Raw genomic sequence first — 13,959 nt, 5'->3', positions numbered from 1 at the left:
CAGGAGCGATAACCATTGATATGCGCAAACACAACAGAAGAAGAGCCACCTGATGCAATTTGGGGTAAGGTGTCTTGCTCAAGGACACTTCTACATGTAGACTGCAGGGGCCGGGAAGAGAAGCGCCGACCCTCCAATTAGTGTAAGACCACTCTACCTCCTGAGCCGCCCCCAGCTAATACTTGTACTTTACTTGAGAATGTCCTTTTAATGCTTTTACAGTGAACCCAGTACATATTGTAGCGATAATAAACCCCACTAGCACCCCACACAATGCTGCATACATGTGATATAATGTATAATTATATAACACTGGCAGTGGCTACTCTGCACAATACGTATCTTTACCTCTTATCCTTTTTACTTGTAATGGAGTACTTTTACTTAACTCAAAGATCCTCTGTAAACATGGTTTAAGATAGTGGTTCTCAAACTTTTTCACATCAAGGACCCCTAAACTCAGACCGCCTTTTGCTAAAAGTGATCATCTGATGAGACTTTTACTTCTAGGTGTTTTATTACGGAAAGTGTATGAAACACATGATCAAAAATAGTCATACATTCTGGCATTATAGTGAAAATAAATGATTCCCATTTTTGCTGGGGACCTCTGGAACCCTCTCAAGGACCCCTGTAAATTAATGTATTAATAATTCCTCAAATCACATCTTGTTTCCCCTCATTGAGAAATCCCGAATGTATGAAATTTCATATATTTTTCATTTAAAAAGTTGAACTGTTTCATACGAGATGCCTCCGACTTCACTGCAAAGTCTGTTCTCAGTGTTTGTGCATTGGAGAGGCTCCCACATCACACCTGTGTAGGTTGCTTATCGGACCACGACTGGCTTCTGAAGTACACGTGATGACGTAAAATCCTGCTTCTACAGTCATGTGTTACACACGGAGCAACTTTCCCTCATTAGCAGATGGGTATTAAAAACAGCGCTAAAGTGTCAAACTGCACAAACATTGTTGTGCACAGTGAAGTCACAACCAGAGACACATAGATATTCAGTGAAGAGGGACTTCTTCCAGCTCTGGGAAACACATCAAGGAAAAAACACCAATGCTTTTCTTCCATTTATCCACCAGATGGCTCTTTTCCATCATCTGGAACACGAGGCGGTACATCTGCAGAAAGAGCAGCACTTTCAGTGGAATCAAATCAGGAGATCATTGCATAATTTCACATAGCTGTCACAGCTTTCTTCATTTCTTCATTTATCTCTGGTAAGGGATGAGTAAAGTTCTGACCGAAAAAGAATCAGCACTCATTTCCTTTATGGGAACAAGTTTTAAAGTGAAGCTGATTTAGGAACCGCTTATTCATAACGATACCCTGATGCCATCACGTCAGAGGACATTACACTGATTTACATTCATTAACTGGATACTAACCCAAACCTGAACCTGAACTACTACTTACCTTACAGTAACCCTAACCTAAACCTAACCTTAACCTAACCTTTTACCCAGTCTTCACCCTAAAATGTAACGATTAACACTGTGGGGACTTGCATTTTGTCCCCAAAAGGAAGACGTGTAAACACTGTATAAACAGATTAGGTTTGTCCTCATAACATGACTGATAAACGTCCACACACAATCCACATGAGATATCACACACGCACCGTCTTCCTATTTCAGGCAAAAGTCTTCAAAAATAGCAACGCAAGCTAATTCATGTTTTTTTAGGGAGGAACTTGCCAATGTCCCTCACTGTACTCACTCACTCAGCATGATCAATAATTCAGGCTGAGGGTATTCTAGGTTTCCACTTGGTGAATGAAAATAAAGGTGACAGCTCGAACTTTTCTGTTGAGGGTTTTCTTTTTTTTTTTTTGCAAAGCTTTGCACTGACTGGGCAGGTTTTGTGGACTGGGGGAACTGGGCTGGAAAATAAACATTTTTAAAGATTTTGAGATGTGCCGCTCTCAGGTGGAAATAGGTGTGTGTGCGTGCGTGTGTGTATGTGTGTGTGAGCATCTCCCTGTCTGTCTGTCTGTGTGTCGCTCAGCCTCTCTGTGTTTAAACCTCACTGATCTCAGAGGGTCACTTATTACAGACTGGTGCTGTTCAAAACCACAAAACTTTATTTTGAATTCTAGTGCAGAGCCCACATGTTATTGTAAGATATCAAATATGTCCTCAGTGAATTTTGGGAACATGTGCAGGAGATACAGTGGTGGAAAGTAACTAAGTACATTTACTCTAGTACTGCCTTTTCTTCTCGCCTCTGCTCCACTACATTTATGTGACAGATTAAAAGTGCAGTGTGTAGGAATTTAAGTTTAAAACATTCAAATATTAACCAACATTATCCAGTGTGAAGAAATAACAATTCTGACGTTATGTCAGAGTCGTTTGTATAATGTTGTAGAGATGTCTACTGAAGTTAGCATGCTAACTAGCAGCTAGCCGCTAGCCACTTTGTACCTTAAGAGGTGACAGTCCGATAGGACTGGGCTGCTGCCTGTTTATTTAGAGTATGGATTTGACAGCTGGCCCATTCTTACATAATGCACCTTTAAAACATCTGATCAGTTTATAAAATATGATGCACAGATGTTTAAATTACCCCCACTTTTACTACAACATTACACATGAACAGTGATGGAATGTAACTGAGTACATTTACTCAAGTACTATACTTACGGACAATTCTTACGCATTTGTATTTGTACGTGAGTATTTCCATTTTCTGCTACTTTCTACTTCCACTCCACTACATTTTGCAGGCAAATATTTTATTTCTACTTCATTACATTTATTTGATAACTTTTAGTTACTAGTAACTTTGCAGAGTACTTGCTGCATCAAAGCCAAAGTAGCACATTTTTAAATTAATTTATCTTATAGGGAATCAGATTTTTTAAAAAATATTCCAATAATCAGAGAAATGTTCAGTATCTGCTCTGATAATCAGCCGACCCATGGCATAGCAGTATATACATACATCTAAATATATGTGTATTGTACTTTTGATACTTGAGTACATTTAATGTCAGATACCTAGAGACTTTTACTCAAGTACTATTCATATGACCGACTGACAAAAGTGATATTTACACACGATATCTTGAGTTTTACTCAAGTATAACTTTCAGGTACTTTTTACCAGGATTGTTAAAAGTACCCAAAACCTATACTTAAGTAAAAGTACAGATATTGTGTTAAAATACTACTTTGGTACAAGTTAAAGTCACTCATACAAATAATACTTGAATAAAAGTCTTGAAGTATTTGAAATTAAATGTATTTGAGTAATTATCTGGCAATAAATGTACTTCAGTATCAAAAAGTAAAAGTAAATTCTGCATCAGTTTCATATATTTATACTGCATAGGTCTACTGTGGGTCAGCTGACTGTATTCAGCATTCCACATGCTTTTGTTTTTTATTTGATTGCCTATAAATGACATTATATTACATTAAAATGCACTCTAAAACATAAAAGATATAATCTGCAAAGTAACTAGTTACTAGAGTAATCAAATAAATACAGTGAGTGTAAATACAATATTTGCCTCCTAAATGTGGTGGAGTGAAAGCAGAAAGTAGCAGAAAATGGAGATACTCAAGTTAAGTACAAGTACCTAACAATTGCACTTAAGTACAGTACTTGAGTTAACGTACTTAGTTACATTCCACCAGTGCTTTTAACGACAATACATATGAATACACCAAAACAACGATCCAATAAAACAACAAGGAGTTCTTTTATTTTTGATCATTTCAGAACATTTCGTTGCAAATATTTCTCTACTTACGGAGTAAAGCTTGTAATAGAGTATTTCAGGCTATAGTGTGCTACTTTAACTGAAATAATTAGAATATTTCTTCTAGAATCATTTCATTTTGATTATTTTACAGACATAGAAATAAAACATGGAGTCATGGGTTTCAATATTTCTCTTAGTATGAGTGTCATATGACTTCAGTGAAGATGACTCAGGGTATCTGATACTGGCAGTGTGGCGTACAGTGATATTTCTGACCTTAATGTAAAGGAACACGGGGAACTAATACTAATGCTCCTCTCCTCGGTGTGTCCTCTGAGGGCCACCTTGAGTTACCTGTGGAGCCCTGAGCTGCCCACATTGATCATTAACAGCACCGGGACGCTTCTGACTGCGTTACATTTTGGCCCCTGCGCCTCCAGGAGCCCACTGATTGGCCCCCCTGTCTTATCAGCGCCGAGCTTTATTAAGAGGCGATGCCCGAAGGGGGAGGGGCCACTCTTTCTTTCCTGTCGGGGTATGCTGATAGATAAGTATGAGACCCCCTGCAAGAATGCGATCACATTGGCAAAAACAAGTCATTGTGTTGCTTTCCCTCCGCCGACTCACAGACGCTCCAGAATGCAGCGGCTCGTCCTGCCCGTTCTCCTGGCATCCTTCTGGACCATCTGCACAGGAGCAGGAGGTGAGTCTCTTTCATTCAGAGCTGGAGGATTTGTCAATTAAGTGGTGGTTTTATTTAGATTTTATCTTGCTACTGAACGGCTCTATGCAGATATTGTCATGGGAATGGGATGATTAGTTGAATATCTTCTACCAGGAACGGATTTTTTTTGTTTTTTCTGCTGAATTTCAGCCTGTTTTTAATATTTATTTTACATTTCTGATCAAAATCTGTGAGGTTACTTTACATCTGAGCATGCAATTGGCACATTATTAATACCTGAATTCATGAATATATTAAACTCCTAACATTAACAATGAATATCAAGTCAGTAAATACATCAGTGAGACCAGCAGGGTGCTTCTTTTCCTTTTTTCCCCCTCTTTTTTTTCCAACCGTGCCGAGCTCTGTTCAATTAAAAAGTTGATTTACTGCGGAATCCCAAGAATCTAAATCCAGAGATAGGTGAAAAAGAAAGATGCTCTCGGTGGAGAAAAACAGGGAAAATCAGCGCAGAGCCACAGCTCCTCAGATGAAGAAAAAAAGACGCCCCCCCCCCCTCCTCCCCGCACCAAAACAGCCTGCGTGACGCTTCCTCCACTCCCGCACACCTGCCCCGTCCATCTCACTGATGATGTTCCTCCGTTTGTGTGTCTGTGCGTGTCCGACACGCTCATCTGCACATTGCGCTCTCACCTCCCTGTTCAAAGGCACTGAGGCTGTGGATCGGCTGAGCCAGAAGGAGACAGACCGGACCGAGCTGAGACTCTGTGGTTCGGACACCTCGCTCCCTCTCTCTCTCTCTCCCTCTCTCTCTCCCTCTCCCTCTCTCTCTCCCTCCCTCTCGTGCACCTGCTCGGATCCACGCTCAGCCAATGAGAGACGTTTGCGTCCTGGTTGCCGCAGAGAGACGCGTCGAGCTGCTCAGCGCTCATGTCTCCACACTCAGCGGCTGCTCCTGAGGCGTTCATCTGAGAGGGAAGAGCACACTGCAGACTGTAATAGAGTAAATTCGACTATAATGGAGTGAGGTAGCTGTAATTAATGACTGACTTGATTGATTGGGCTTTTTTTGTCAGTGCGATCTGCGAATGCGCACATCTGGATGATCACCAACGATCCCCAGAGGTGTTTCCTCGTGAATTCCAAACACATATTTTCTATCTGTCTGTAAAATATGATCCAATTAGGTTTTGTTATTATTCTGCGCGATTTAGAAGTCCAGTTAAACGACACATCTAATCATATAGAATGAACAGAGTGGAGAGGAACGAGTGGTTTCCTGCTTGACAACTCTTATTTTGAAATATTCCAATGGATGTGAGTTGGAGACCACATCCAGGGGTGAGTTATTGTCTATCTTTCCTGTGATGTAAATAAAAGCGTTATCTTTTGAGTTTGAGATAAAGCACCAGCCCCTCCATGCCAGTCTATCAGGCACCCTGTGGCTGCTCAGTGCGCTCTGTGTTGAGGAGGCGCGTCCCGGTCACATGCGCTCTGTGGAGCAATGAGCGGCGGCGCGCTGTTGGATAGATATCGGTGTATTTCAGCTGGACGCACAAAGCCCCGGAAAAGTTGTGTGTTTGCGGTGAGAAAAAGAAACCTGATGAAAAACAATTAATTCCTCTCTTTTTTAGTTTGGAGTGAACGAATCGGCCAAAAAAAAAGAATGAAGTGCTCATTTTGTTGGGGGAGGATTGGCACACCATGGCACAGTCTCAGTTCCCCCTTTCCTTTTGAACCGTGTGTTTCCGTGTGTGAAACTCAGCGTCTACACACACACACACACACACATACGCACACGCACACAGTTTATGTCTGGCTCTGCGTGGCGCACTCAACACAATGGCTTGAAAAGGTCCGTCTCCGAGCTCACATTAACGTTTTCACTGTGGTCGACGTGCAGGCAGACGCGAGCCATTTGTTTTCGTTTCGCTGCCTTTTGTTTTCCTCCACGACAGTTTCCTCTGCTCTCCTTCTCTTCTTGGCAGAGATTTCACGGCCATTGAAACTCATTCATATTGTTCGGTTTGCTCCGCGACGCACAAAAGATCAAATGCCCAGCGCCGATTGGTCAAGAGTTGTGCGGACAGGAATCTGATTGGCTGAGGTGAAAACGAGTGACTATGAGCCATAATAAATGGCTCATGTTTAATAAAGTGAAGCCACCAACATCACTGTCAAAAAAAAAAAGATACACATTAAGTAAAAGTGCTGCAGTGAGAATATGACTTCAGTAAAAGATTTATTATTAGTCTTAAAGTTACAAAAGTACTCAATTACATTATCTGTGAACAGATTATTTCTGGGGTGGTTACTTAGCTAGTAACTATGCAGAGGAGTAAAAAGTATAATATTTTCCATCTTAAATGTTGTCAAAAAAAATGTTCTTAAAAGTTCAAATTTGTACTTAAAGGGTAACTCCACCATTGTTTACACATGAAGTTCAGTGTACTCATCATGAGTACACAGAAAACAGCTGTGTTGTGTCGTCTGTAGCTGCGGAGTCACCTTTTTAAACGTCTCAGAAAATGACTCACGTGACATCATTTGAGTCAGCCTGGGCCTGAAGACTTCACATTTATAGTAGCAGCCCGTCATTGCAAACTAGGGACTTAAAATTTGAAAGACATTTACCATGATGATCTGATGAAACTGCTTTTAAGACTAAACGCCAGGACGTGTCTGCCTGTGCTGCTTGAATTTTGACCATTCTTTATGAAATCTATCCTTTGCAAGTCCCTCAGTTGGAGAGTTACCTTAACTTTGAGATAACCGCTAACATGATATTCCAGAATATTCCAGAATTAAAGGGTAACTCCATCAATTTAAACATTAAAGTGTGTGTCAGGTCTTGAGGAGTGCTACTACATGTGTAGTATAAATAAAAGTTATATGTATAGATCCTTTTGTGACTCCAGAGGAGGCTGCACGTCATATGATAAATTGCCTCCAGTGATGTCACTCAGTGGCCAAATTGCATCGTGGGTAATGTAGGCACCAGGGATTGATCAAAATCGATACAGCAGAACCAGGAATAACGCCTTTTTGATTCCAGGCGTCCTTCCTCCTTTTCAAAACGTGTCTTCTTACTACTTTTTAACATATGCAGTGGTACTCCCCAAGACCTGTAAACACATGTGTAAAATGGTGGTGTTACCCTTTAAGTGCAGTACTTGAGTAAATGCACTTAGTTACTTTCCACCTACATTTACAGAACGAAACATGAGCAAACATTATTTTTATGAGAGCAATTTTGTTGGGTCAGAGCGTCTTCTATGAAGGTCACGACTGATGACTGACTCGTTTTATTATCACTGTTTTCAGATGTAATTGGTGCATTTATAGGCCTCACACAACTGTAGTCCTGAATGTTCCTATGATGAGACTCATTTTTTCTGCAGCCTCAGTGCAGATTTGTGAGGAGGGAAAGTGACGCATTTTCACAGTTGCCACCCATACTGTCAGTCAGACCATGTAGCGTGTAAACGTGAGTCAAAGCCAAAAATTTATCATAATCTTTTAATACCTTCATCATCCAGGCTGTGCTGAGAGTAATTAAACATTTCTGAGTCCTAAGATGTTTTTCTTCTGCAGTGTTCATGCTCCACTCACTCACACGCGTGCAAATCCTGCAACAAGAACAGAAACGTACGAGTAAATTAAAGAAATGAGCATATCTTTATTTACAGGCACCAGTGTAGAGAACGATGGCACATGTGAAAACAATCCGAACCCCCCCAAAATGTGCGTCCTGCCTGCTGCGTTTATTTTCAGTACCCATTATCATGCAGGAGCAGGAGGAAAAGGCTTACCAACATGGCAAAGAAACCCAGCACTGACTTCCTTCACAAACAACGGGAGAAGTCCTCATACCAGCCTAACAGCAGAGCTGGAGACCCTCCCCGTATTTTTTCAATGGCATGTGTGTTTTTCATAAATATTTGATTTGTGAGATAGCTGCAGATATTTGTCTCCGAGCACGGGGGTGGAAACATGCAAACCAATTGTGAAATATTAATAAACCCTCAGACAAACATGTGAGAATGGGACCTCGCTGATGCAAAAGATTGGCTCTGTGTTTATTCTGATAGCACGGAAAGATAAAGCACAAACGCCAACTTTTTTGTGAATAGGAAGACAATTCCTGTGTATTAGGGCTTTTTGTATGGCCGGGAATAACAGCTGACTTCAACCAATAGGAGAACAATTCACTGTTTGCAGCAAGGGAAAAAAAATAAACTAAAAAGGGCACATTTGTAAATACACATAAAATCTAGCTGGACAGTTGTCAGTGTATATGTTGAGAAGAAACATCCCATTCTGCTCTCACAATAGGCTGAGGCTTGTTAGTGTGCCCCAGAGGTTAACAATGCAGGGGACTGATTGATATTATCATTGGCATTAAGCATGTGTGATTATGTTCTTTATATTATTTGCTGTTGGCATCAAAGATCAAGATGGAAGTGTGTGAGTGTCTTATCAATGAAAACCTTCTCTTAACAGAAATGATATCATTTGTTCCTCTGTTTCAGATTGGTGCTATCAGTCCCAGTTCACCTGTGATCATCAGTGCAATGGTAAGTTCATTTAAACACATAGAACTTTAAAGAGGCACTAAGTAGTTTTGGAGAAGAAATTCAAACTCAGAATATTATTATTCACAGTATTAATGAGGTAATAATACAAATTCAGAAATAATTATATTTTTCATAACTTAATAAACAAGCTGTTCTCAGAGGAAGATAAGGTCCCCAGAACACTGTTTGAAAACTAGAAAGGTGGCAGGGTCCACCACATATAAACAAAGTAAAACAGTATGAAATTGTGTTGTCCTTTAAGGTCAGTGTATTTATTCAGTCATGAAAACAAGGAAAGTCTGTTTAAATTGGTTTGTTTAGGCATTAAAAAAATCTGTCAATGAAGATCTTTCTTTTCTGAATAAAATTTCTTCCCCCAAACTACACAGTGCACCTTTTAAGGTGCAATGTATGAGACATTTAGTTGAGAACATCAAAAATTAAACAAAATTGTCAACAGAATGTGAATAACAGTGACATTATGACATCTATGTATTGAGCTGCAAAGATATATTCTGAAGTTAGTATGCTAACCAGCTAGCCCCCGACACACTCCCCTGGCTCTCCCAACTCCTAAAATGCTCCACAAAAGACATGAAACCAACAGATGTGTGGTGCAATAATACATAAACAGCTGAGATTAATATACAGAACACATTTACAGATTAAATCAAACAGTTGAAAGCAGTGAAAGCACAGAATAAAACATTTTCAGGAGAGATTGAAATGAAGAGCTCGTTAGCCTGATTGCAGGTTGTTCCATGGTTCTTTCACCACTCAACTTCGGATTGTTAATTTGGATTTACCGGAGAATCTCAGGCTGTACTCTCGTTTGGGGTTTGTAAATCAGAAATACAGTCACGAACGAATCCAATACATGCCTTATATTTCGTTAATATAATACAATACATCTACTCTAAAATATACAGACAACCATTAAAGATGCTGAAACAGGGTTATGAGTGATCTTCTGTTGGATCTCAAGTATAGTCTTGTTGTTACAGCCAGCATCTGAACCAGCTGAAGTTTGGACAGATTGTACTGACTCAGGCAGGTAATCAGTACTGTTTCCAAGAGCTTTGCAGATGACAAAGATCACATTTTGGAAATGCTCTGAAGATAGGAAGCAGGATTGGAAAACCGGGTCCACTTGTCAATCAAAATTAAATCTGTAATCAAATATGACAATGAAGTATCTGCAATGAGCCAATGATCACAAGAATTCTAAGAGTGAGGAAAAGTCTGAGCCTGTGATAATAACTTCTGATTTATTGGAGTTTAATTGAAGGAAATGACCTTTGAGGGACCGACCTGCAGTTTATAATTCAGATGCATCATGTTACTGCAATTGCATCAGAAGTAGATCTTTGAACCATCTACATGAAAATGAAATCTGACATGATGCTTTTGAAATATCCAACCTGAAGATAACACGTATATGTAGAAGAGTAAAGGACCAATAATGGATCCCTGTGGTACTCCATGGACTTGGGTAGTGGAGTCCTTTCAGAGAGATATGAACAAAACCAACCTAAAACATTCCCTCTTAGAGCTTAAAACGTTCAATTAAGATTAAGTGATCATCTGAATCAAAAGTAACAGTCAGATCTCAAAGAAATAAGATGTTTGCCCACTGTCAGCTGCTCCAACAAGATCATTACCAACTCATAGAAGTGCTGTCTCCATGTTATGACCAATGTGAAACTGAACTGAAATTTATCAGAGACTGTTGAACAGAAAGCGATCAGTCCAACTTGATTAACTGAGGTGTCTCTCTGTTTTTAGTGCCAGAAAAGTGGAATCACGCCAACAGCAACTGTGGAGGAAAATACCAGTCGCCGATCAACGTTGTCACCAGAAAGACTTTGAAGGACGAGCGGCTGACTCCTTTCAAGTTCGACAACTACCAGCAGATCTTCAGAGAAACGATCAAGAACAATGGCCACTCGGGTGAGCATATTTTTCATTAAAAATCACATAGACATCACTGCTGTGAAGCTGTTGTGTGAACTTTTTATGTCCTGTGCGTCCAGTTCAGGTTGGAGTTCCTCACTTGAGCACCATCTCGGGTGGAGGCCTGCCCACCACCTACAAGGCTGTACAGTTCCACCTGCACTGGGGCACCAACGGGGGGCCTGGCTCTGAACACACCATCGATGGGGAGCAGTATCCCATGGAGGTAATTTAACCTGACTATCAAAAAGACACACAGCCTTTCATTAACATGGTCAGCTGTTAAGCACAGACTGATTTGTTTTATAAATCAAGTCCTTTAGAAACAGTTTTGATTGAGAGTTGAACTGATATCTGCTTCTGTTGTTAGAGCATGAAATGTTCTCTTCAAATGATGAGACAGCCATAAACTCTTCTACACGAATTGTAAACAACTCTTAACATCTGTGATATTTTCTCTACAGTTACACATTGTTCACATGAAGCACCACTACACTGATCTGACAACAGCACTATCAGACCCAGAGGGAGTTGCAGTCCTTGGGTTTTTCTACGAGGTAACCATTTTCAGTCCTCTACTGATGACATTAAACTGCTATTTCAGAGTAGATCTCAAGATGAAAAAAACAAAACAGTGCTGAAATGTGTATATTTCCATTTTCAGGTGTCCAACAGTGGAAACCGAAAGTATGACCCCATCGTCAGCGCTCTAAAAAATATCAAAGCTACAAGTAAGTGCTGAAGTTCAATATAACCAACTCAACACATACTGTAGCTACAGAGCACTGTTGCTAACATCTCATATTTTATATTTCCTGTTTTCAGATGGCAACACATCTCTGAATCCCATCTCGCTGGCACAGCTGATCCCATCTGAGCAGAATATGACCTCCTATTATCGCTATAAGGGCTCTCTGACCACCCCAGGATGCACTGAGGCTGTGATCTGGACCCTGTTCGAGAACCCCATCCCCCTGAGCATGGATCAGGTTAGGATTAAGACCAGAACATTTAAAGGACTTATGTTTTTCACATTTTTTTTTTTTTTCATTTAAAATGTTGAGAAAGGTGTTTGTTAGATTTGGCCACAATTTTAGTTTAAACCATTTAAAAAATGAACTAACATTATCTATTAGTCTGATAGCTGCTGAAAGATTTATGTGAGCAACAAGTGCTTTGCCTTTAGTGTACTATATATGAACCAAAAAACAAAGTCTTACATAGACCATGTTCACAAGGAAGTGGTTGAAAGCTAATATTAGCTAAAGGGTTAGCAAATGTGTTGTTTTACCTCGAAATATGGCCTGATGTCCCTTCAGATTTTCACTATAAATCATCTGTTCAGTGGCTGATCAATGTGAAATGAGAACAATGTGTCAGAATCCTTTTGTACTGTTTGCGACCTGGAACACAGCAGCATAACGTTATCCCAGCATTCCAGCTTTCCACCCTGAGGAAAATGTCCGCCATGTGAATATGGACTATTATGCTGTCTAGGCAAAGAGCAGCAGTTGTCGGCCACTCTAGTTGACAAATTGCACCTTTAAGCAAAACCACCAATGCAACAATCCTACTGTAAATAGTTGTGAGATAATTACTGAGATATTGAAAAAGACAAAACAAAGTTGTTGTTTTTTCTATAACATGTTTTGTAAAATATTGGACAATTTGACCACTTTGTGAAGATTTTAAAGGGGAATTGTTTCTTTGATGGAACTGCTAGCAACTCATAGACACCTGAAATGTGACAAGTACCATAAAAATTTGAAATACTCAAGTAAAGTACAATATTGATCCCAATACATGAATATATATCATATGAATATTTAGCTACGTCCAGTTACTGTTGTACAAGTTCAGACAAAAACGCTACATTCACAGATTCAGATTGCACACCTTGGTCTTTCCAGAACCCGGAAGCTAACATGACTGTTTGTCTTCTGTCCCTGCAGCTGCGTGCGTTCTCTGAGCTCAAGTTCCACGACGGGAAGGCGATGGTGGGCACCTTCAGGCCGGTCCAGCCCCTGAACGGTCGGCAGGTGTTCCGGTCGGGAGGCACGGTGATCCTGGCCAGCTCTGCCTTCCTTGTGGCCGCTATCGTCACGGCCTTGGGACTGTCCCAACCCAACTAGAGCGGGGCATCCCATGCTGCACTGCGACATCCAAGAACACAATAAGTTCTCTATCAAAACCCTTGTTTGTAACATCGTCATCGCATGGTGGCTAGGATGATCGACCACGTCGCAGTGCAGGCATGACTCACCCGGTGTTCCTCCCTTACAACACAGATGACAAAGGCGTCCGAGGAATGCCTTACGAAAGGTGCTGTGAGGGTTTGACCAGCATTCATGCATGCCTAGTGAAGTAGTAGGTCTTATTTCAGCATTATGAATGTGCCATAAAGCAGGTTACCAAGCACTCAAAGTGACAACTGTATTAAAACTCAATCACCAGATCCCTTAGTCATGCCCTAATTTTTCAATAATCATTCTCTAAAAACCAGCACACCCCTGTGTACACTTTAGACCTCATCCGCCTTGTCCAATGTCAGGTAAATTTAGTCTCCGCTAATGTGGCCAACGGTTTGCGCTCTGAGTGCCGATGTCAGCCCCATGACCTGGCACGTGACGCGTCGTTCTCAGTGGGGCATGTGAACAGCATTGAGCTATTAATAGCAGAACTGAGTCACAAAAGATGAGCTCTATTTCAAAGTCAGCGGTCAAAGGAGTCAGCAGTTTGGCTTTTCTCTCTAAGTCTAGGAGCCCAGAGTGCGGCCGTCAGGTGAACCCCGCACAGCCACTCAGTCAGCAGCTGTTTGGGGAAAGAAGGAGAGGGCGAGAGGTGTGAGGTCTCTGCAGGAACAACTGCAAGCTGATCTGAGAGCAGAGCTGCAGTCTTTCTCCTCCCAGAGTCAGAGGCTACTGACACCTGAGACAAAGATGAAGAGGTAGAGATGCTAACGCTAATGGCGGGTCACAGAGCGAGCTTGGTTTTCAGGAGGAGGAGGAGGGAGCATCTG

At 40.9% G+C, this 13,959-nt stretch overlaps 1 protein-coding gene across 1 annotated transcript; it reads left to right on the top strand.

Annotated features, from left to right (window-relative positions):
- Positions 1–4,296: 4,296 nt before the first annotated feature.
- Positions 4,297–13,072, top strand: ca4a (carbonic anhydrase IV a). Its single transcript, XM_073480019.1, is given in 9 exon segments — positions 4,297–4,306; positions 4,309–4,428; positions 8,943–8,987; positions 10,773–10,937; positions 11,021–11,166; positions 11,405–11,497; positions 11,605–11,671; positions 11,766–11,929; positions 12,893–13,072. Coding segments are annotated over 9 exon segments (990 nt in total).
- The last annotated feature ends 887 nt before the right edge of the window (positions 13,073–13,959 follow it).

This window comes from Pagrus major, chromosome 13 (genome assembly GCF_040436345.1).
Source record: "Pagrus major chromosome 13, Pma_NU_1.0".
Classification (NCBI taxonomy): domain Eukaryota; kingdom Metazoa; phylum Chordata; class Actinopteri; order Spariformes; family Sparidae; genus Pagrus; species Pagrus major.
This window is presented reverse-complemented; position numbering and strand designations above follow the sequence as displayed.